We start from the raw sequence: 25,700 nt of genomic DNA, 5'->3' as shown, positions 1-25,700 counted from the left end.
CGGGATCACAACCCTAGGTGTTCCTCCCGCGCCTCGCTCAGCCAGTGAGCAGGAACCGGTCTGTATGTGGGATCCGAACCTTCAGGTGGGAGCGCCGCCCTATCCAGTGCGCCACCGGGCCGGCCCCTTAGGAACTCTTTGTTATAACACAGAACCCCAGAGCCTGTGAAACACAGTGTCCTGGTTTAATGTGAGAATTATCACATAGTAAGGACCATTGTAGGAGGGATTGGTTACACCGCCAGAATAATTTATTGGGCTTCTAAATCCTTTTGGAAAGGACAGTCTGTAAAACCTAATATGAGGCAACGTGATAAAGGCAACTTGGAGTTTAAAAAAAACCAAAACCAACCAACAAGCAATCAGATGGTAACTCTGTCTCCAAACCCACCTGCACTGTGCTCTTTCCCAAGTCAGCCCTTAAAACACAAGGTGTGAACCCTACTTCCTCTCACGCATTCAACTTACTTCTCTCTGGGGTTTTCCCAGTAACAGTTAAGCCTTTTCAAGCTTCTCCCATCTTAGCAAACCCTCCCTTATACTCTACTCACCCCTCTGCCCCTCCAGCTACTGCCCTGTCCTTCCCCCACTCTCCTCCCCACTCGTTGAAAGAGCCATACTGGCCATCTCTACTTCCCAGGAGCTCCTCAACCCAATTCAATCTAGGCTGAGAGGCCTCTTCCCAGTGTCACCCACGGCCTTCATACTGCTATTCCAGTGGACTCTGCTCAGTCTTCATTTTGCGTGGCTTCTGAGCAAGCAGCATTAGATACTTCACAACTTTCCACCCCCACTCCTCTTGAAATATCAATTTCCCCAGACTTCTGTGATGGCATACTCCCCTGGTTTTCCTATCACCTCTGGTCACCTCCTCTTGGTCTCCTTTCACCCAATTTTGGAGTTCCTCAAGGTTTAGTCCTTGGTTCTTTTCTCTCAGTCTCATTGATGCCTATGGTTTCTATTACTATCAATACACTAATCACTTTCAAATTGTATGAGTATTATCTACAAACTTGTATATTTAAATACCCATTTGAGATCTCCACTTGGATGTATCATAAATCCTTCAGACTCATTATGTTTAAAATCAAAAGCCACCTCACCAGTGATCTTCTAGTGGCCCTATCTTACTGGGGAAGTGTTTTCCTAGTTGAATAAGCCAGAATATAGGGGCTGTGTTTGATTTCGCCACCTCCCTCCCCTAATAACTAAGACTGTCCTTTTACTTCCTAACCATTTCTCACGTTGTCCACGTCTCGCCCTGGCCACAACCACTGCCCAGTCCAAGCCACTGTTTGGTCTCCCTGCATCTGCTCCTGCTCCCTGTTTATTCTCTACACAGAATGATCCTTTCATGGTGCAAACCTGACCATGGCATGCTCCTGCTCAGGAAACGAAAGACCTTTCATTCTCAGGATAAACCCATGCATTGGCCTACAGTACTGTTGCGGTCTGGCCGGCTTCTGCGGGCCACTCTCACTTCGTATTACACTGCTCTCCCTTCTCTCTCTAGCCCACTTGGCTTTCAGCTTTCTGCCATGGACTGCTTCTCACCCCAGGGCCTCTGCACTCACTCTTCTGCCTGTAACATGCTTGGAACACATGACTGATCCTTGAAGCCTCACAGTGCAGACTTTCTCCAAGAGGCCTTCCTAAAGGAAGCATTGAAACACTGCCAGGTCTACCTGTCATATGCTCTCACAGCACTCTGTGTATCTCCTTCACACTTATCCTAAGTTTAATTAAATAACCTGTATAATCAACTGTTTACTTAGTGTTTCCCTGGGAGAATGTAAGCCCCATGAAGGCAGGAACTGAGTTTGTCTTGATCTGTGAAACCTACCACAAGACTTTCATGTGGCTGAGGGCTCATTTATTGAAAGAGTAAATGAAAAATTGAAATACAGCTTCGAATCTCAGACAAATCACCTAAATAATCTCTGAGAACTTGTTTATCTGTAACACAGGAGTAATAGGGACTCTTCTGAGGATTAGATATAGGAGAAAGTATTGCATAGAACATGAGAATATGGAGACTATGAGATCCATTTCTTTAGTGACAAATTCAGTGCTCTGACATGAGTGATCCTTAATAATTCTGTCAGGATTTGGTATTGGGATGGGGTGAAAGAAATAAAGCTAAGGACTTTACTAAGGCTAGAAAATGGCCCACATTACATAAATTTATTTCAGAGACTCAAACTTGAGGTTGAAGGGACTCATGTGACCCACAGCTGTGCTTGGCTCGGCTCCCACAGCATTACAAAACCCAGAGCAGTCGCCTGCAGACAGCACTTGAGGTTGAAGGGACTCATGTGACCCACAGCTGTGCTTGGCTCGGCTCCCACAGCATTAAAAAACCCAGAGCAGTCGCCTGCAGACAGCGAGGGTCGTGGGGGCTTTACCGGGGTCAGTAACTCTCTGTTTCTTGACCTGGGTGGTGGGGTGTTTGCTTTCATTTTCTCTTCATTAAACTTTTTTTTTTGCACTTTTCTATGTATTTCCAATTTTAAAAAATGAAAATATTTTACTTGCCAAATTAACAAATCTAAGATTTCACAGGGGGCTGGCTGGTTAGCTCAGCTGGTTAGAGTGCAGTGTTATAAGACCAAGGTCAAGGGTTCGGATCCCCATATCGGCCAGCCACCAAAAAAAAAAAAAAAAAATCTCATGGAAAGAATCTGCATGTCTCATTTCTCCTGAAAGATCAGAAGATGGGCCTGTGTTCCCACATGGTGACAGCGGCCTAGAGGTGGGTAGCAGCTGTCCCCTTCAGACCAGGCAGACTGATCTTTTTCCCCAGTGACAAAACCAATCCTGATTTGATTAGAAATCAGTGATAATTGTGGAGAGGTATCCATTGTTTGCTGTGTGGTGGGTGCTGAAATAAACTTCATACCATTTAATCCTTGCGCCCATTCCTTTTCTTAGCCTCATTTTACAGATGAGAAAGCTGAAGCCCAGAGAGGTGTATGTCAGCTTGCCAGGGGACATAGGCTAAATGTCACGGGTTTGTCTCCAGAGCAGCAATGTCCAGTAAGAACTTGCTGTGGTGGTGGAAATGTCCCGCATCTGTGTTGTCCCATATGGTAGCCACTAGCCAAATGTGGCTATTAATCACTTGAAATATGGGGACTGCAACTAAGATTTTTAAATTTTACATTAAATTCAAATGTAATCAATATAAACTTGACAGCCATACATAGCTGGTGGCATCTGTCCTGGAGAGCCCAACTCTAAAGCCTGAGCTCTTAACCATTTGCTTATTATGTTCTAAGCATTTTCATTACATGCAGGAGTTTGAGATTCAGAATATTAAAATGTAGGGCTGGCAGATGGACCATTCAAAAGCAGAGACAAACTGGGAGAACAGCACAAATTAAGTATGAGGCTAGAACCCACAAACCTAAGGAGCAATACCGAGCATGCTCTGAATCCCTTTCTATTTTTTTTTGTCTTTTTTGTGACCGGTAAGGGGATCACAACCCTCGGCCGGTGTCGCCTGCACAGTGCTCAGCCAGTGAGCGCACCGGCCAGCCTTATATAGGATCCGAACCCGTGGCGGGAGTGCCGCTGCGCTCCCAAGCGCTGCACTCACCTGAGTGCGCCACGGGGCTGGCCCTGAATCCCTTTCTTAATCAAGCTAAGAACTTGTATCTCAGGCATTTTAGTAACTTACATGGAAGGGGGCTGGGAAGGGGCAGAAGGGGAAGGCCAGGCTTCCTTCTCAGACCTGGAGCAAGTGGCCCTGTGCACACCCCGCAGGGAGTATTCCACATAGTGCTCCGGGTAGGCCTGGTGGCATCAAAGCTTTGTTTCCAGCCAACTCTGGCCTCTACTGGTTGTGGCTTTATTATCTACTGCCAGTTTAATGAGAGTCCAGCTCTGCCACCTGCCCTTATGATTACCCAATACAGTTACCAAGGATACCCCTTGTGGTCTAAAAAAAAAAAAAAGCAACTTGGATTTTTTTTTCCTCATTTGTGTGATGTTCAGGAAGATCTGTGTGTGTCTGAAGATGGTTGGAGCCCTGAGATCATCTAAATCTTCTTGCATGGCCCTAAATCAAGGATAAAGAAAAATCACACAATTTAAGACTCATGGCTCAGTAAAAATGACTCAATACCAACTGTCTATTACTAGAAGGGATAAGCTTTAGGAAAAGCTGTTCAAATTCTTGGAAGTGAAGAGTATTAGTGACAACACTAGCAAGACTGACAGGTCGGGGGGTAGGGAAAGAAACCTATTTCCTATTAGCAGGCCAGAACGTACCACAGGTTTGTAATCACAAAGGCCTAGTCTTGGATCTGCTGGACAACAGCAGCAGGATGAGGGACAGCAGGTGACGGAGTATTTGTTCTGGAAAGCAATAGCAAGCATGAGTACTGCAGGCATTAGAAGCACTCAGAGGCCTGTGCTTGTGGCAGGCAGGTATCACCCAGATTGCAAGAATTAAGACAGCCAATAGTTGGGGCAAGTTATCAGAAAACCTTTAGGCTGGCCGGTTGCTCAGCTGGTTAGAGTATGGTGTGGATAACACCAAGGTCTAAGGGTTTGGATCCCCTTACGGGCAGCGCAAAACAAAATGCCTTTAAAACCTTTAAAGGTTTTGGATGGCAAGGGAGGTGGAATCAAAAAAAGGCAACTCAAAAATGTACTAATGACTAGCATGTTGAAGATCTTTGAGGCCCACTATTTCCTAACTCCCAGTTAATTAGTATTGTTATAGCCAAGTGACCCAAGAAAACAGAGTTCTCAGGAGGAGATGGCCAGGTTGAACCTGTCACTCTAGATGCAGTGAAATTAATCCACCCTTTAAGACCTCCCAATATTCACTCAGTAGTCTGGCTTAAGTCTGTGCAAAATTTTGTTTTCCTTTTTTTCTCAGGAGGAGATGGCCAGGTTGAACCTGTCACTCTAGATGCAGTGAAATTAATCCACCCATTAAGACCTCCCAATATTCACTCAGTAGTCTGGCTTAAGTCTGTGCAAAATTTTTTTTTTTTCCTTTTTGTCTTTTTTCGTGACCGGCAACGGATCGCAACCCTCAGTGTTGCGCCCGTACCGGACCGGGACCGGCAGCGGGATCGCAACCCTCGGTGTTGCGCCTGCACCTCGCTCAACCAGTGAGCGGCCGGTCTGAATGTGGGATCTGAACCCTCGGCGGGAGCGCCGCTGCGCTCCCAAGCGGCGCACTGTAGCAGTGCGCCACCGGGCCGGCCCTGTGCAAAATTTTTAAAAATAGTGTGAAATAATTTAAGGCAGAGTTTGATTTACATTTAGGAATTAAAAAAAAATTTAGAGGTCCTTTTAAAAAGTGAAAAACTTCAGTGACACAGAAAGGTAGTGCTAAAGCTAAATTGTATCTTTCTTTTACGAGCCAGAGCAGGTTATGAGACATCTTGTTAGGGGACCACAAATGTTCAGACATGAAGAATCCATTTCATTCACTATTCTTTTCATTTCAGCACACCAAAGAAAACCGAGCAGGCAAAAGATGAATCTTTCACAAGCAGTGATGACAATGAAGACATAGTGTTAGAGAAAAGACTTCAATATTATAGATATCCATGGTCAACTGAGCATCACCCTGCAAGGAGACCAATGTCTATCTCCAGAGAATGGCATGGATACAAAAAGAAGAACCATACTATCAGTGTAGGAAAAGACATTGACTGCGATGTGATGATTCACAGGGATCACAAGAAAGAAGTGCGAGCCCCTTCTCCATACTGGACGATGATGAAGCAGGACAATGAAAGCTCCTCCTCTTCGGCTTCCTCTGCCTCAGATGCATTTTGGCTGGAAGACTGTGCCCAAGTTGAAAAGGTCAAAGGTCAACCAGTAAACAAGGTTGGTTAGGCAGTGGTTAGCAAATCTGTGATCAAACAAGCATTTATCTCGAAAACACCCATTTTTTGTGTACCACCCTGTACAGGTTTGCTATACTACAGTGACATGTGCAGACGTATCAATCCTCTTTCATGACGGCATTGTAAAGCTTTTACAGATCTTTGATGTGATATCTAAATGACTTCCCTGAGGTCTCACATGCCTCACAAATCTTAGTTCTCAAAATAACAACATCATTCAGATCATTGAGACCCTCCTTTCTGAGAAAATTTCTCATCTTTTTGAAAATGCACTAGAGAAATCCAATGTCAGAATGTCTGAACATAGTGAACTTCACTTTTTAGGGTAAATACCACATTTTTCTTTAAACATTTAGTTTTTCTGTTTTTTGCAAACTTCAAGTGCCCTCCTTAAAATAAATAATGAAAATGACACGTTCTTTGGCTAGTTGTGCCCACAGAATCCACCCCTCTCAGCCCTGCTTTTACTCTGATTGTTGGGTTGATAGTGAATTACTCGAACAAGACAGCGTAGAAACATGAGGGAGAGACAGGAGATGAGAGAAAAACAAAACTTTGCCACAGTAAAATCAGACATAAAAAATGAAGTAATGGGAATACAGGATATGATAGGGAATTTATATTTTTCAGAAATAATTTTATTGCAAAAGAGGCAAAAAGGGGGTAAAAACCAGACACTTAACTGCTGTTATTCAAAGTCACAGATTTTTAACTTGTGCCACCAATAATAATCTGGAAACATTTGCCTTGGCAGCCATTTAATTTGAATAGTTTCTGATGCGTCTTTACTCAACTATTATACTCCTGTCTCCTTTACAGCATCTAAAGCAAAGATCTCAGTATATAATAAATAAATAAATACTTGTTGATTAACTGATTAGGAAAAATGCAAGAAAAACATTTAAGCAGAATGTTTTATTGACTTTAGGTCAGCTAGGAATAATTACCTGCATTTATACTTTAAGATATTTTACTTCACTGAAAAAAAAAAGATGCATGTTATACATATGAGAGACTTTTGACTTTCCTGTGTTTGCACCTTCGGGCTGACAAAATGTTCAGCTCTGTCCTGTGATATGGGCTTCAGTATTAAAATTCATCAACAAAAGGTGTATGCCCCAAATTTCCACTTGCTGCCATTGACTTCTGGCCAGAAACAAACTTCTTTGCAGCCTTTAAATAAACAAATGAAAAAAGAAAGTTAATAGTAATAAGAATATGTATCATCAAGTAGATAAACTTATTCTGTCATTTTGAAAGTTTATGGGTAGAACATTCTAAGCCAGCAATTCTATAACAGCCTCTTGTGAAAATTAACTATGAGATGGCTGGTGCTTTACTTCATGACAATGTGGCAGGGAAAGCTCAGCTGTTCCTCTGAATGTTCCATCAGATCTAGGTAAGAGGGAAACCTGACAACTGCAAAATAAGGTACAGCAGCTTCAGGCGGGGATGTAACTTCCTGTTTTTGTATTACAATGGCAAATAATCTGGGTCTACCATAATACACTGATTGTTCACTCAAAAGTAAACTTTATATCCTAGTACTCTTTATGCCACTACTTCAACTTCAAAGGCTGGTTGTGTGGGTTAAGTGTAATACCACAAGGTAGGTCTAGGCAGAGCAGAGGTCCCCACTTTATCTCAGGCTGGCTTTGAGGCATTGGGTAGGGACTCACATAATGATGGTACTCATGTATAAGATGAGGACAGACATTTGGAAGAGTATGTGATGATGAACTTAGGGGCCAAGTGAAATTAAGTCATGGTTACTATCTTAAAGTAGCCAAGTCTCTCTTTTTCTATCTCCATTTTTCCTACAAGGTAGACCTGTTGATGAGAAGATGCTTGAGATACCTCCAATGGAAGGCGAGCTGGCATTTTTAATGTAGAAAGCACTGGGAAAACCCAATGACTTTGGATTTATTCTGTAGTTCATGTGCCTGTTAAGCACAGTAGGAAATACAAATTAATATATGACATAGTCCTTACCCTCAAAATAACTCAATCTTGTAGGCAACAATAATATATATATGTGTGCAGAAAGAAAAAAACCCCACAAGAGCAGGAGCCTGTCTTAGGGTGAGAAAAGTGAAGAAAGTCTTGAGATGCTGGATGGTGAAGGATTGGTAGGATAGGGTTTATTTCTTGGAGATGAAGAGGAAAAATAGCAAACTTTATTATTTAGGTTTAATCATATGAAACTGCCAATATTCAACTCTTTTGACCTCTAGGAATTTAAAATGGTTTAACCTAATAGTAATTTATCTGAATGAGGAAGATCTATACACTGCAGAGGTAACAAGGAAACTATTTGCAGACATGATCATAATGAGCCTTCTGCCTCCATACTAGGTAGACAGGCACCAAATAACAGGAGAATAACACATACACAGCCCAAGGACGCTTATGCATTCCTTTCGCAACTGGATCATTAAGGTTAAGTTCTCTAATGTTAAATCTTTTTTTTTTTTTCCTTTTTGTCTTTTTTCATGACCGGTAACGGGATCGCAACCCTCGGTGTCGCGCCCGCACCGCGCTCAACCAGTGAGCGGACTGGTCTCTATATGGGATCTGAACCCTCGGCGGGAGCGCCGCCGCGCTCCCAAGCGCCACACTCTACCGAGTGCGCCACCGGGCCGGCCCTCTAATGTTAAATCTTAAGTTTTCATTTGCTTACATTTATGACATCAGTGTTGGCCACCGAGTCAATCTGCTGAAGGACTGTGGATGGTGGCATGTACGAACCAGCAACTAGAGCCTGGGACCCGACTTCATCCAGGAAACCTTCAGAAGACTCCACTGACATTAGGTATCCAGCTTTCAGCTTGTCCCTGTCCCATAAAAGGCAGAAGTCAGTCAGTTTCACAGAGCAAGGCAATTTTTGGGGGGAGGCATGAACAGCAAATCTTTATTTAACTGATGCAGGAACAGTGTGTCTCCTCTTCCTAAATTCCCCCCAAACAGCACTGCTCCCTGCTCTGAAACTTCTCACTCAAGCAATTAGCCTGCATGGAAGAAATCTCTTCAGGGTCCCAAAAGTGCCCGTTGAAGGCCCATCCTGTGAAGTCTGGCTTCTCATCTGTGGGTCCACCTGCTTTTGCAGATTTGGCAAGACGTTAGGAGAGCTTCTTAATGTTTCCCAAGGCCTCTGGGTCCAGTTGTGTAATATCCATCCTCTGCAAGCCACTGGCCTATACTAACATTCTCTTTCTGCCCCCACTGGCACAATGAGGAAGATGTCTTTGCTGTCAGCGAGAGGGCTGCCACTTGCTGAGATACAGATGCTCCTCAACTTATAATGAAGGTATGTCTCAATAAACCCATCATAAGCTGAAAATACTGTATGTCGAAAATGCACTTAATGCACCTAACCTATCGAATATCATAGCTCAGCATAGCCTACCTTAAACATGCTTAGAATGCTTACATGAATCTACAGTTGGGCAAAATCATACAATAAAGTATTGAATATCTCATGTAATTTACTGGTGTTCTACCTAATACATATTGTTTTTGCACCATCATAAAGTCGAAAAATCATACCAAAACCTCAACAGATTGCTTTTTATTTTGGACTAGAATTTAGATCTAGTTAAAACTATTTTAGTTTTATTTTACTTTTTATTTTTTTGGTGGCTGACCTGTGTGGGGATCTAAACCCTTGCCCTTGGTGTTATAACACTGACCTTAGGTAAAACTATTTTAATGTGAGGTTTTGATTAGTGATGTAACTCCTGCCTCCTAATACTTTCTTAGTGATAATTTCAGGCATTTCTATGAAAGAATGATATCTATGTGGGCTCTTACAGTACTGTCCGCTTAGCAGAATGTTGTGTGCTGATTCTATTTTCCCTCCAAGCACTATCTGTATGCTGGGATTTGTCTCAGTGAGGGTGACAGAGAAGGCAGGCGGAGAAGGACAGTACAGGTCTTGTAAGCCCTAGTAGCTTAGATAGGGGCATAAAAGTATCAATTTGAAATAAAACAAAACCCAATTCACAATTCTCCCAGAAAGAAACTGGTATTCCTTATAAACATAATGTTCAATAAAGCACTTGAGTTATTTAAACCCCAAATAAACTAACACCCTTTGAGACTCCATAGCAAGACTTCCAGTTAAACATACTTATAATTTAATGCAGCAATTTACCATATTGTCAGCTTAATTAGAAAAGGATTTTATCTGCAATAAACTTTACCAAGTTATTAGCTTGTCCCTTCAGCAATGACACCTCACTTTCTTTCACTATAAGGAGACTAAGAACCTTACAAAAAAAAGTATCAAGGGCCAGACCCGTGGCTCACTCGGGAGAGTGCGGCGCTGGGAGCGCAGCGGCTCTGGGAGTGCCAAGGCCGCAGGTTCGGATCCTATATAGGGATGGCCAGTGCGCTCACTGGCTGAGCGCGGTGTGGACGACACCAAGCCAAGGGTTGAGATCCCCTTACTGGTCACAAAAAAAAAAAAAAAAAAAAAAAAAAAAAAAAAAAAAAAAAAAAAAGTATCAATTCCATCAAAATGGCAGAAAATAAACATAACCTTAATAGCCAAAATCCCATTTTCTACATATTGCCATACCTTGTAAGAACTGTGTTACACTTAAGAAAATACATTTTCTTAAAGTAGATTTGAAATTTGGATTTTTCTTAAGTAAATCCAGTGTTTCAGTTTATTCTCATCATGTTTTGTTTCTAGTGTCATCCTTGTTTCCATGTATACAATATTTAATAAATTGTGTTGTACTTAATCATGAGATGTAATTTTGTAGTGTGCTCAGTATAACAAAACCAGCCATGCTAATGGGAATAGAGATGACTAAAATGTTCCATCCTGGGTTCACCTTGCCATATTTGCCTCTGGGCAATACTAAATGACCATAAAAACCATCTGAGTTGCAGGATTCATATTTTCAACTGTCCTAACATGAACTTAAACTTAAATGTCTTGTGCTGCTGTATGAAATGCCAGTTGATTTCCAACTTTGTCCAAAGTCTGTCTCTTAGAGTCACAGAAACTCCCTCAACGATTAATGAGTTAGCAGTGGTGGTGTTAATACTTTCAACCTGGACAGTGGGAATTTAAAAATCACCAAATAGCAGACAAGACATATTAGTATTTTAGTCTTTCTTATTAAAAACAAATAAAAATGTTATATAAACACACACATATTTTAACATGGAACCTTTTGTTATAATGTTTACAACTCTTGACTCAGTTGGGAATCTACACCAAAAAATATAAAATAAAAAATGTTTTAAGCTCACAGATATCCCTTACAGTTTATAATTTCCAGCTGCAGAAAATGCCCATGTGTATTTTGATACACCAATTAATATCATTCAAACAAAGTTTTAGTAATCTGAATAAATGAAAACATCATTATAAGGCTTTAAAAAAAGGAATCACTGGTAGGGAATCAAAGATCATTTTTGTCTTTTTTCATTTGTAATTTTCAAATTTCTATAATAAACATGTTATTTAAACAGAATACAAAAAATACAGATGGTCCCCAACGTATGATGGTTCAACTTAAGATTTTTCGACTTTATGATGGATTTATTAGGATGTTAAATGCATTTTCTTTCTTTCTTTTTTTTTTTGCTGGCCAGTACAGGGATTGAATCCCAGACCTTATTAAATGCATTTTCAACCTACAATATTTTCGAGGCTTATGATGGGTTTATTGGGACATAACCCCATCATAAATGAGGGAGCATTTGTATACTATGTTTAAAAATGCATAGTCTGGGCTGGCCGGTGGCTGACTTGGGAGAGTGTGGTGCTGATAACACCAAGTCAAGGGCTAAGGATCCCCTTACCGGTCATCTTTATAAATGAGGGAGCATTTGTATACTATGTTTAAAAATGCATAGTCTGGGCTGGCCGGTGGCTCACTTGGGAGAGTGTGGTGCTGATAACACCAAGTCAAGGGCTAAGGATCCCCTTACCGGTCATCTTTAAAAAAAAAAAAAAGCACAGTCATCACCAAGGTCAATGGTTTGGATCCCCGCAACATCCCCCCGCCCCCCAAAAAACCCCAGCATGGTCAAAAAAATAAGCAAAATATTAACAATTATATCTCTAGGTGGTGGGATATGTAGGATGTGGGTGTGTTTCCCTTTCTCTTTTAGTTTCTGTACTTCTCAATCCTTATGAGCATATATTATAATATTGTTATCACTAGGAAATATACGACATCCAAATAACTAACACATGAAACACAGGGTGAATAATGAAACTTACTTGGCAGCTTGGACATCTGCATTGGAAAGGTTTCCTTGAGCGACTGTTTTTATTTGGTTATAGGCAGCTGTGATAACCTAGGATAGACAAGTGAAAGATGGTCACCTTTGGCCAGCCCCAGGGTCCCCTGCAGCAATCAAATACTGCTCTACTGAGGCAAAAACACAAACTGGAAGGTTAGTTCCAGAGCAATAGCAGTGTCCATTTGGAAGTCTGTAGTCACTGTGTGTTCCTTATTCTTCCTATGTGCCATAAAGCAGCTGTCTGTACAACTTCTAGTAACCAAGTAGCCAAGCTTCTTCCAAAAGTTAAGTGGCAGATGGCAGAGAATGGCCAAAGAGGATGGCTCTTCTTTAGGATTTATAGTCACCTATAAAGAATAAGCACCTCTAAAATCTCCCCAGATTCTCACAGTGTCATGCAATTAATACCACTCTCTCTTACTATTCGCTAAGGTAACCCATACACAGCCAATTTGTAAGGCTTGTTCATACTTGCAATGTCAGAGGCAAGAAGGAATCAAGTTTTTGTGGTGCAGGTGTTTGTAATATGTGTTGAACAAATATATTAACAAACCTGGCCCATGATTTTCTCCATCCCAACCCTGGCACCATTCCGTATCTGCATCTGTTCCCTCTGATCACCTAAATTCTAGAACCTTTGTCTCCCCTCCATTTTAACTATTTACTTCCCACAGCCACACCCCACACTTGAACATAACCTAGACTTGCCCTACATCTAAAATTCTCAATCCCAAGACCTCCAGCCTCAGTCTTTAATCACGTTCTCCTGTTCTCCCATTTTATCAAGATCTCTGGTTCCTTCATTTGTCCATTTCTTTCAATCTTTCAGGCCCCTCTGGCTTCACCTCCCGATCTAGGCTAGATCCATGAATCATCCCTTTAATTACTTTTGCCACTGTCCCCAACTCCCCTGCTGTCTCCTCCTGCTTCTCACCTGCCCACTTTGCAGGATTCCAAACTGGGATTAACCCTATGACCTGTCTCCTCCATTTGACTAGTGAATGCTACTGAAGAAAAATTATGACAAACCTGACTGACTGTACTGTGACTTCATGGTCACTCATGTCACTGATGATAATGCCCACTCTGTGTGTATCCAGCCATTCATTTGTACCAAACCTCGTTACTTTATTTAAACTTTCCTCCCTTCTCTCACTCTCAGAACATGACTTAGCCTCCTACCTCACCAAGGATGCACTCGCACTGTCTCGTCTTCCCCACATCTCCCAACGTCAGCTTTTGTTTCCAAGGCTAAAATGTCCACATGCACTCTAGATCCCATTTGCTCTTGCTTTTTCAGACTTGAGACACTTATAATTTTCTAATTCCTACGTCTGCTCCAATCTTTCTCTTCTTTCAGTATAAATGTCTCTTTCAACTTAATGTCTCAGTATAGACTCTCCTACAACTATCAGCCTCCTCTCTGCAAGTCGAAGCTCCACTTGCCTAGACCAACCTCTCATTTCTTTTTTTTTTTTTTTTTGACCGATAAAGGGATCGCAACCCTTGGCACGGTGTTGTCCGCACCACTGGCCATCCCTATATAGGATCTGAACCTGCAGCCTCAGCACTCCCAGCGCCGCACTATCCCGAGTGAGCCATGGGGCCGGCCCTCATTTCTTACTTCTCAATCATTCCTTAATCACTATAAATTTTAGCTCACTTCCACTACTCTGGTGAAAACTGATAAGATCACCAATGATGTCCTCGTTTGCTAAAACTACCAAATCTTTCTGTGGCTACTAAAGGGATGTTAATCCATGTGGATCAAAATGGTGTTAATCATTCTTTCTGTGGCTACTAAAGGGATGTTAATCTATAGTGGATCAAAATGGTGTTAATCATTCTTTTTGCTGGCCTCCACATATATCAGATTCTCTTTCTTCCTGTTTTCCTGACCATTTTCCTTAGTCACTTGCTTCTTAGATAGTGGTGTTTTCCAGAACTTGAACTTCAGCTTTCTTCTCCTACAAACTCAAACATAACCCTGACTTCAACATGATCTCTACATTGAGGACCTGCAAATATGTATCTTGGCCTTGACCTCTCCTGGGTTCTCAATTTAGATGTCTCTGAGCCAACTCAATGTCACTTGTTCAACCAGAACTGAAACACCAAGGAGGCATTTCCCCCTCTTTTCTGGAAGCATTAGTATACATTTTTAAGTTTTCCCCATGGTGAATACACTTCAATGGTATCATACTATTCAGAGCTCTGATAAGTCATGGCATTCAAACATTCCATGTTTTAACCAAAAACATGTTAATGATGGGGGGAAAAAAAACTTGTGAGTGTTGGCAACTTACATCTCCAGCAGCTGCAGCCTGGGAGATAGTGTAAATCCCGAAGAGTCCAGAATCTGAGTAACTGGCATTAAAAGCAGAAACCTGAAACATAATGAAACTTCACTGTACGATATTCTACCAGGTAGAACAGGGCAGTTTCCCTAAAGCTGTTTACACAAAAACTTATACCTTCACAGTATAAACAAAACATTAATTAGTATGCCACTTAGTACTATCAAGGATTGAAGTATTCTATACACAGGTTACCTTTTTCAGAATTGTAATGATTTTAACTGTTTTTTCATTTAAATCCTTCTAAAGTGACTGCTCACTTTCTCTCTCTTTTTTTTTTTTAAAAGATGACCGGTAAGGGGATCTTAACCCTTGACTTGGTGTTGTCAGCACCACGCTCAGCCAGTGAGCGAACCGGCCATCCCTATGTGGGATCCGAACCCGGGGCCTTGGTGTTATCAGCACCGCACTCTCCCGAGTGAGCCACGGGCCGGCCCTCACTTTCTCTTTTTGATGGGTATTTTCTAACCTTCTTTTGATGATTAAAAGTTAATGCAAACATTATTATCATAATATTTATACAGAATGGCCAAGTGGTATAGTTTGTGGGCTTTGGCATTAGACAGATCTGGTTTCTTTTCTCTGCTCATGGTGGTGACTTTTTCACTAATTTGCTTTCACTTCTCCTATACATTAAAGTCAAAGCATTCCAGAAAAATTTCTGCTTAGTGCCCATTATCCAGATGTTCAAGGTAGCAAGAAGTTTAGCCTCTGGATAATAGGGATATTGTTGTCTATAGTCTGAGCAGAATTTTAAGCTCCTTAAGGTGAATTTAATTGCCCAGTACAGTGTTTTGCAGTGTTTATGTGGACCATTTACATAAGAGTCACCCAAGTTGTTATTAAAAATATGGACTTTCAGATTCCTGCAAAAGATCCCTGTGAATGCAGCTGGGAGCCCACATTGTAAACAAGTGTTCCAGGTGACTCCTATGCATATTAAAGTCTGAGAACCATTGGTTCAGTTCACATAAAGCATAAGAAAAAATATGCTTCAATTACTCGAAGTTTAATTATAATTCTGAGACTATCCTATCCACACTTCACATTTCTGGCCAAATTCTGACCTTGGAATTTCTACTAAATTATGTTATTGGATTAGGATTAAATTCTAGCTGCACAAAACCATCAGTAACATTCAATGGTGAAAAGTAAAGCACGAACAAAACAAAGAGCTGACTATGAACCAAGAAGAAGAAAATCTAGAGGAAATTATAAAAGCAGCAGCTAAATTTATTTTAGGACTAATTAAGATAATGGTTTTCAAACTGTGCTCTGGGAACCCTCAGGCTTTGTACAGAGATTCAAAGGGTTTCACAGTCAAGTAAGCCTTCCAAATTTCTTTAAAAGTTAAAACTTTTGTGTTGTGCATTGCAGTTGGGAAATCATATGGAAAAAAAAATTTCCTCTGCTTAAAAAAAAAGTTTGAAGGGCTGGCCCGTGGCTCACTTGGGAGAGCGTGGTGCTGACAACAACATGTCAAGGGTAAAGATCCCCTTACTGGTCATCTTAAAAAAAAAAAAAAGAGTTTGAAAACTATTCAAGTATTAAACAGAGAAATAAAAACAAAAGGTTGATTTTAATTTTATCTGGTGTCAAATGGCAAAAGACTTCCTGAAGCATAAACCTACATGTGCCATCTATTGTAGCTGAAATTGTGAACATGCTCAATCCTACAACTGAGTACGGTTGTTACCTTTTAAAGGCATAGTGTTGAAGGTCATGTAGGATATTACATTGGGCAAACTATGCTTACTCATTAAATAATACTTGTACTGAGTTGGTTGACATTTCACATTCTCCTGATTTGAATATCATTATTTTGAAAGCCATAGCACTTGCCTCATGGTCAAAAAAGGTGTCTTCTAAAATAACATGAGCTTTTTGTTAGGATTAAATGTCATCATTTTTATTCTTAATCTCAACCTGGAGGGGTAGGTCTGTAAACAACTTTTTGGCGTATACCTTGTCCACTTTGTTGGAAAACATAAAAAGCAATGAAATTTTGGGAAGTAGCCACAGGAACACAAGGGGACAGAAGAAAATCTAGAAAAAAAGACTAGTCATCCAATTCCTCTTTCTATAGTAGAATAACTGAAAAGACAATAAAGTTTTTTTTTTTTCCTTTTTGTCTTTTTTTTTTTGTGACCGGCAACGGGATCGCAACCCTCGGTGTTGCGCCCGCACCTCGCTCAGCCAGTGAGTGGCCGGTCTGTATGTGGGATCCGAACCCTCGGCGGGAGCGCTGCCGCGCTTCCCAAGCGGCGCACTGTAGCAGTGCGCCACCGGGCCGGCCCCGACAATAAAGTTTTGATAGACCCACTAAGGTACGAAAATCAAGCCTGACTGTTTCTTCAATTGTAGAAAGATTTTCTATGTGTTTGTCTTAAATTTTAAGAGATTATCAGGATTACATCTCAAACACTGAGCCCTTAAAAACAAAAAGACACCAACTGCTCAGACTCACATCGAAGGGCTGGTGAATTCCCTTGGCAACAGCCTGGTACAGAGGACTGGTGGCATTGCTGCCCCTCTTGACATGTGGCCCAGCACCGAGGACATGCTGAAGAACACTGAATGCGTTTGCTTCTGCACTTCCTGTGGCGGCACTTTCTGCTACAAGAGCGGCGTGGACAAGACTGTCTCCATTCTGTTCTCGAATTTCACCTGGGGCACATACAGAGAGAGTGAAGAAGAAAACAGCTTGGTCACCATTGGTTTTATTCTTCAGTATTCCCCATAGCACAGTATTATCCCACTAAGATTAAGCTCTTCTGTGGCTCTGTGCTTTCTCCATGCCATCCTGCCCCCTCCACCCCCACAAAACATGTTTAATATGTAACACTCAAGCCATCTAATTCTTTCCTTCCAGGTTGAAACTGTTTGGTAGTAAGTAATCAGGCCTATTCCACCCCAACATGGTATTAAGGGGAGAAATGTCCTTCTGATAAATTTGTCCTAGTAGAACAAAATGCTTACCTCCACGGTATCTGGACTTTGCACCAGATAATCCAAGCCCACCCCTCATGTTGAGAAATTGTTCAGCAACTTGCTTTAGAACAGGATGACTCACACCTGTTTCAACAGAAGCAAAAACAAAGCTAGAAACAGCATGTCAAATCACAATTATAAAATATCTAGTGTTTTTCCTTGTTTTAAAAATAATGTATGATTATAAAATACCAACATTACAGAAATAAATAGTAAAAACCACTTATAGTTTACTATTAATAAACTACTCACTACATATTATTTACTATTAGTATTCATCGACAATTTTTTTCCTTGTAGTTATTACTTTCATTTTATTTTTAAAATGGTATCATTCTATTGATACTGTTTCTAACTTGTCTCTTGTAATTTGCATCTTTCTAAATGACTGGTGTACATTAAACATTTAATGGTTATAAAGAATTACATTCTACGGATATCCTATCATTTATTAATCAATTTCTTCTTGATGGACATTAGAATGTTTCTAAGAGTTGATTAAGGAAAACAATATTGCACTGTGTATAAGAGGACACTGTCAGGAAAGTGAAAACACAACCCATGGAATGGAAAAAAAAATATCTGCAAACCATGTATTCATAAGGGTCAAGTACACATAAATACAGGCAGAACCCTTATAACTCAACAATAAAAAACCAAACAACCTGATTAAAAAATGGGCAAGGACTTGAACAGACATTTTTCCAAAGAAGTTTCACAAACGGCCAAAGAGCACATGAAAAGATGTTCAGTGTCATTTGTCATCACAGAAATGCAAATCAAAACCACAATGACCACTCATACCCACTAGAATGGCCAAAATCAAAAAGCCAGTAACAGGCTGGCTGGTTAGCTCAGCTGGTTACAGTGTGGTGTTATAACATCAAGGCCAAGGGTTTGGATCCCCATACCAGTCAGCCGCCAAAAACAAAACAAAGACAGACAGTGAGTGTTGGAGAGGATGTGGAGAAATCGGAACGCTTGTGCACTGCTGGTGGAAATTTAAAAACGGTGCAATCACTTTGGAAAATAGTCTGGCGGTTACTCAAACGGTTAAAAAGAAAGTCCTACCCCTAGGTATATATCTCAAAAGACTTGAAAACAGGTGTTCTAAAAAAACTTACACATGAATGATTATATTCACAATATAAAAGTGGAATCGAACCCAAATGTCAATGAATGAATAAAGAACATGTGGTAATAAAATATTTTTCAGCCATAAGGGGGAATGAAACATGCTACAATATGGATGAACCTTGAAAACATTATGCTAAGTGAAAAAAGTCAGTTACAAAAGGCCACATATTGTATGAGTCCATTTATATGAAATGTCCATAGTAGTCGAATCTATAGAGAGAGAGATTTGTGGATGCCAGAGGAAGGGGAAAGATTAGAATGCAGAGTGACTGCTAATGGGTATGGGTATCTTTGGGGATTAGGAAAATGTTTTGAAATTAGATAGTGGTAATAGCTGCAAGACTTTCTGAATATATTAAAAACCACAGAATTGTAAACTTTAAAAGGGTGAATTTTATGGCATGTGATTTTAAAAAACAAACAAAATAACAACAGTGCAGACAATATTCTCCTGTAAATATTTTATAAACTTGACCAGGTGTTTCTGCAGGACAAATTCTTAAAAGTAATACTGCTGGGTCTAAGAGTATAAACATTTATAGTTTTAACAGATATATTCAAATCAACTTCCACAACTGTTGTACCAATTTATATTCCTACCCAACAATTTTCGAGAGTGCCTATTTCTCCATACCTGGTTAATACTGGGCAGTGTCAATCTTTCAATACTTGCCAATCTTACACATTAAGATTTTCTTAATTATTAGTGAGTCAGATCATTTTCTTTTTTTTTTTTGATGGTTGGCTGGCATGGGGATCCGAATGCTTGACCTCGGTGTTGTAACGCTGTGCTAACCAACTGAGCTAACTGGCCAGCCCCTGTCTGACCATCTTTTAAAATAATTGAGAAAACAAGCATAATCGGATACATAAATACATACATACATATATATTTCCCCCATGAACTGTCTGCTTTTGCCCTTTGCCTATTTTTCTATTAAGTTGTACTTCTTAAAACAGTTTATAAAAGATCTTTGCTTAGAGAAACTTCCTCTTGTCACAGGTTTTGCAAATACTGTAAAGAAGTTGATACAAGTAGATTACAAAGTTAAATGCCAGATTCTGCTTTCCAAAATAAATGACTAGTAAGTAAAATTCTGTCATATATTGCCTGTCTGACATTAATAGAAGACCAACCCTATGTTCACACAGTTTAAGGGACTACTCTTTTTTTCTTTTGGTGGCTGGTTGGTAAGGGGATCCAAACCTTTGACCTTGGTGTTTTCAGCCCATGCTCTAACCAACTGAGCTAACTGGCCAACCCAAGGTACTACTCCCAAGGAAGCAAACTGATGTGTAAGCAATTCCCAACTTACCAAGTCCAACCAAAGCCATTCTTGCACTTGTAAAATGGTTCTGAACATAGTAATGTAACTGAAAAAGTTAAAAACACTTATGAGGTTATATTAGTATAAATACAAAAACCCATAAAAACATAAAAGTGCAGTTCAGCAGAAAATAAATTCTCAGGCTTAAAAAAGCTGCTATAATGAACTATAAGGGACTAACTAGTGTCAAAATACACAGGGATTTTATTATGAAAACTATTGCTTAAGAGAACTAGAAGTTAATTGTGGTCATGGCTGCACAATTTTGTGAACGTAATGAAAACCACTGAATTGTGCACTTTAAATGGATGGTATGGTATGTGAATTACATCTGAATAAATAAATGATTAAAAAAAGGAATCAAAAGAAATTTGTGCCACGCAGCCTGAACTTGATATAACAGGACTAAGTTTATGACTTTTATTATGGTGAGGTTTAAGCAGTACATAAGGTTTCTTTGGTCTTTATACAGGTGATTATAAAGCACTTGTAACATTCTGCTGTAGGGCTAATATAGAGTTATATCACTATACCTCTCTCTCCCATCTTTGAAGCCAATCTCTACAAAGTTTTTCCTGCCATCTCTCTATAACAGGTTTTCCCACCTGGATGATCATAGAATTACCTGGGGAGCTTAAAAAACAAAATCAAACACTATTACTGTTCCCCATTCCCGGGACCCATCCTACAGAGTATGAGGAAAGAAGGTGACAGTGTTGAGAATCACTGGATTAAAGCATTGAGACTGAACTTTTAATCAATTTATCAGAAACCTGTGCCCTAAAATGAATGGTGTCTACATTTACGGAGTCACCTTGGAAAATATTATTTTCTTTGCATTGATGTTTTTCTATTGATTCTGCCATTCCTTATTGTATTCTAGCACCAATTTCTTTGGAATTTCCTTTAGCCAAGGGACATGTTTAAAAAATACTAGTAACTTTGAGATAACCAAGTTATCACGGTTAACATAGTATTTGTCTGTGATACACATATACTTATTTAAAAAAATAGGACATCTTGGTATATCCTAATTCATAAATTACCTTTTCTTTACTTGACAATATACTATGGAATTTCTATGTATCAATTAATATTTCTGAAGTTAGGTAGTGTTCCATTCTACAGATTTTTTTTTTTTGTGGCTGGCTGTTTTGGGGATCTGAACCTGTGACCTTGGGGTCATAAGGCTGTGCTCTAACCAGCTGAACTAACCGGCCAGCCCCTCTACAAATATTTAGTAAGTTATTTAACTAGCCCCCTAATGCTGGATATTAACTTGTTTCTAATTTTTTACAATTATAAAACAATGCTACAATAGACATCCTTGTAGATAAATGTTTTGCTATGTGCATTCTTTTAGCTACTTCAATGACACATCTTCATGAGAATGGATTTGATTTCTGAAAGATTTAAAACCTCATCATGAAAAACTCTTATGAAAAATGTTGCCTGTTCCAACTGGATGATATGAGTTATGATTTTTAAATAAAAATGCCATATGAATGGTAGGCATTAAATTATTGATTGATAAGTCAAAAGAAATACAGTTTAGTTTTCTGTAGTGGCTAACCAGAAATAAAATGAGACTGAAAACCTTAATTTCCAAGTCACATATACTTTGAAAGTGTTGATAATTCCAAATTTTTCTCTAAATGTCTTTTGATAAAACTGCTTTTGGAGGGGCTGGGTGGTAGGAATAGTAAATTAAGATTATATGCATGTATCTACCCTTGCAGATTTAACATTTAGTGTTTCATGTTTTGGAAACAAAGTTCTATGGTATACATACGGCTGTGACATGTGTAAAATGAGGCTGGTGTGCTGGAGAATGGAATAAGCAAGTGAGTGGGCTGATGGTGGAACAGGGGGTAAGAAAGCGGGATTTATTCTTAACTATCTATTCAGAGGGACTAAAGATTTTTGGACAAAGAATTTAGTATGATATTTAAAAATTTACATGCTATTTTTAAAAGATACAAATACACAGAAAAGGGTCTGGAAGAAAATACACCAGGTATTAACATTGAGTGCCTTTAGGTATGTAACATGTTTTCTTTTCCTTTATTTTGCTTCTCTTTATTTCGATTTTTCTGTAATGATCACATCCCTTTTATCATAAAACTTTTTTTTTGTTGTTGAAACATACAAAAAACTGTTCAGACAGAATTTTAGTTAAAAAGCAAGCTGATGGGAAAAAATTCAAGCAAGCTGAATTTCTTAATATCGGAAAATAAAAAGAAAAATGATCAATCAAACCTGAAATGACAGATGAACGTTCAACTTAAAGTAAAAACAAACACATTTTAAAATGTAACGTGTCTTGTTGGTTACCTCCTCTGATGTCACTTTTCCAATCCTATAGTCAGGGCAATACAAGGAATTAGCCAAGGCATTTCGGTAAGCTGCAGCATGTAAATTTTCAATGACATCTGTAAAATAAGTAAAGAAGCAGTTACTGAGATGTAATTCAAGTAATGATAACATTTTTAAAACCTGGAAAGCAACAAGTCTATAATTTGGTCATCTATGGCATTCAAGTATTAAGAGGACTCGAAATTTATTATCTTTAAGCTCTAGCAACTTTAAAAATTCTGCCAGGTGAATGTGCTGAGAAAAATAAGAGATTATATGGCAGCAGCTTCTACATGCTGGAGTCCATGTGAATACCTCTCTAACTTTAATCTGCTTGGTATCTTCTGGAAAGTATAATGGCCTCGGTTTCGAGAAGTCTGAATCTGGTTATGGTTCTGCCACCAAAATGCCATGTGACTTTGGAGAAGTCATTTAATCTGCATTTTACTTACTTGTAGGTTCCCTCTCTAGGTGATGAGGGAGTTGTCAGGATAAGAAGAGATATGACAGTGTCAGTTTTAAGTCACATCACTAGCTTTCATGGGTCAAGTGCCACTGGCAGACAGGACTTACTTCTCACTCGTGCCCTGACACTGTCCCTGCCTTCCTGCTTGAGTGCCTTTGCCCGAGGTGTGTTTCCTTTACTTGCTCATTATTTGGGCAACCTCCCTATGCCAGGCACTGTAAATACAGAGATGAGTAAGATATAATACCTGCCCTCAAAAAAGAGGAAAAATCATGAAATAAAGTATTGTGGGTGCAGTGTCAGCAGTGTGTCAAAAGTGCAGCAGGGGCTCAAGGGAAGAGCCGTGGAAACTGAAAAGGGTAATGGAGGTAAAATCCGGGACATGACTTGAAGAATGAGGAGGCATTTCCCAAATGAGTGAGTTGGGAGCAGCAGTTCAGGCAGAGGAAACAGACAAGGCAAAAACATAATGCGTGACGACAGTCTGACTGAAAGGGGGCTCGCAGCTGGGAGGAAAAAAGAGTGAAGCAAGAAAAAGGAGGAGTGGGCTGGAGTCAGATCATGAAAGACCATGCATGGTAAGCTAAAGAGTTTGGATTTTATCCTATAGACAATTAGAAGCCTTTAGAGGATTTTCATGTCAGAAGGGTCACTGTAATGGCAATATGGCAGACAGACTGAAGATGTGAACCCAGAGGCAGAGACAGCAGCCAGGACACCGTCTAGTAACTGTTCAGGCAGAAGGAATGAGGGTTGGAGCCTTATTGCTACCAGTGGGGAAGAAGCCACCAGGGACACACAAGTCATCTTTTCTACAATTTTACCATTCAATCTATTTCTTTGGTAGAAGTCCTGAACAATAAAGATCTCACTCCTTTGTGACACAAAGTGTCACCAAGACATAACATTAGCAACACGAACCAAGCACTAAGTTCCTGACACTGGACAGGGGACCCTTTCTCAACAGGCCTGCATTCTGAAGCAACCCCGTCCCAGGCCAAGCCCCTGCAAGGTCATCTGTTTCTGGTCTACCTGCACCTTTCTGTTCCCACTAGAAGTTGTAAGACTTCCGAGAGTCAGCAGTGCTTGTTTACAGATTTTTTTGCCAGTGTACTTCTCAAGATTTTATAAATATTACATAAACATAAGATATAAATAAAAAAAAATTCTTATTTTTTAAAAATTAAGGTGCTTGTTTTGGAAAGATGCAATAAAGGGGAGTTTACTAAACAATAATAGCAATAAATAACAATAGACAATAGCAGTAGCAGCAACAATAAACTGCCGCTGGAACTGGTGTAAGCAAAACCACCACTAAAAAACACTGGGAGGTTTCCCCAGGTCTGAGATGTAAAACAAAATGACAAATAAGATAAAACACTGGAAGGGAAACAAGAAAAATATCCAGGATTCTATAATCAATTTACTCACCATCAAACATGACAAATCAACAACAAATATAAATGTTTAGAAACAAAACAACAAACAATATATTTGAATAACTGATGAACAAATTTTTGGAAGAGATAAACCCAAGTAGGGAAAAATTTCAACAGCAATTTTTTCCTCTACAAAGTGACCTCCTCAAAAAGCCTATCTTAGAAACAAATGAATGTAACCTGAAAATGTACTTACAAGCCTGTGGATTCTGAAAAGCCACAGCTTTGTCAATCCTTAGCTGAGACTGAAGGTCAGCTACTTCCCACTGACGAAATTCTGGTGCTGTGGTGACGTTGAGCAGGAACTCCATTAGAATATCACTATAGAAGACATCAATATAAGAGTCAGAAGTCAAAAATTGAAAACCAGCATTCGAGATTCTACATCACTGTAATGCTCACTAAACATTAGGCCTTGTGGATAGCACAGTGTTAGGAGCGCAAACTTCATAAATGATAATCTGAAACCAAAGTCAGAGGTCATAATGACACACTACAAAGACTAGAACTGAGCAGCTTAGTATTTTGTTAATAGATGTCCTAAACACACGCAAGTACTTACACATCGTCCCGCAGGCATTCCACAACGTAAGCCATGTTTTCCCTTGTTGCAGTCACACTGAATCAGAAATGAGTGACAGTGAATTATGAGTCAGAAGAGTAAGTTTTCCCTTATATCTTCATTGTTAAATCAACCAATTCTTTTGGAAAGAAAATTTTTGAAATATAAAGAAGTGCAAATAATCATATAACAAAATCCCACACACTTATCAACTAAAATTTGAAAACAATAAAAAATATTTAAAAAAATAGTAAATAATTCAGCCTTAAAAATGAATGAAGTTCTGATATGTTACAATACAGATAAACCTTGAGGACATTATGCTGAGTGAAATAAGCCAGTCACAAAAGGGCAAATTGTATGATTCCACTTACATGAGGTGTCTTGAGTAGTCAAAATCATAGAGATAGAAGACAGAATGGTGGTTGCCAGGGCTGGGGGGTGGGGGAATGGGGAGTCATCCTTTAATGGGTACAGAGTTTCCACTGGTGAAGATGAAAAAGTTCTGGAGATGCATGGTGGTGATGGTGGTTGCTAAATGCCACTTAATGCCACAGAACTGTACACTTAAAAATTGTAAATTTTAGGGGCTGGCCCATGGCTCACTTGGAAGAGTGTGGTGCTGATAACACCAAGGCCACAGGTTTGGATCCCTATATAGGGATGGCCAGTTCGCTCACTTGGGAGAGCGTGGTGCTGACAAAACCAAGTCAAGGGTTAAGATCTTCTTACTGGTCATCTTTTTAGAAAAAAAAAAATTTTTATTTTGTGACCAGTAAGGGGATCGCAACCCTTGGCTTGGTGTCGCCCGCACTGCGCTCAGCCAGGGAGCGCACCGGCCATCATCCCTATATAGGATCTGAACCCACGGCCTTAGCGCTCCCAGTGAGCCACGGGGTCGGCCCCTAGTCATCTTTTAAAAAAA

At 39.8% G+C, this 25,700-nt stretch overlaps 2 protein-coding genes across 2 annotated transcripts in view; one reads left to right on the top strand and one right to left on the bottom strand.

Moving 5' to 3' along the window:
* PDZD9 (PDZ domain containing 9) overlaps positions 1–6,651 on the top strand; it is a 19,657-nt gene extending 13,006 nt beyond the window's left edge. The window contains exon 4 of the mRNA XM_008588274.1: positions 5,469–6,651. Within this exon, the coding sequence (XP_008586496.1) occupies positions 5,469–5,862 (394 nt within the window). The 3' untranslated portion in view covers positions 5,863–6,651. The remainder of the gene's footprint in view (positions 1–5,468) is intronic.
* Positions 6,652–6,769: 118 nt separating this feature from the next.
* Positions 6,770–25,700, bottom strand: part of LOC103603703 (cytochrome b-c1 complex subunit 2, mitochondrial) — a 34,427-nt gene continuing 15,496 nt past the window's right edge. Inside the window, exons 11-14 of the mRNA XM_008588275.1 lie at positions 14,447–14,527; positions 12,118–12,194; positions 8,554–8,707; positions 6,770–7,046 (exon numbers count right to left, since the gene is read on the bottom strand). Coding sequence (XP_008586497.1) covers positions 6,963–7,046; positions 8,554–8,707; positions 12,118–12,194; positions 14,447–14,527 — 396 coding nt within the window. The 3' untranslated portion in view covers positions 6,770–6,962. The remainder of the gene's footprint in view (positions 7,047–8,553; positions 8,708–12,117; positions 12,195–14,446; positions 14,528–25,700) is intronic.

The sequence above is a fragment of the Galeopterus variegatus genome, unplaced genomic scaffold (assembly GCF_000696425.1).
Source record: "Galeopterus variegatus unplaced genomic scaffold, G_variegatus-3.0.2 Scaffold4759, whole genome shotgun sequence".
NCBI lineage: Eukaryota > Metazoa > Chordata > Mammalia > Dermoptera > Cynocephalidae > Galeopterus > Galeopterus variegatus.
The sequence above is the reverse complement of the archived record's forward strand: the minus strand, read 5'-3'. Positions and strand labels throughout refer to the sequence as shown.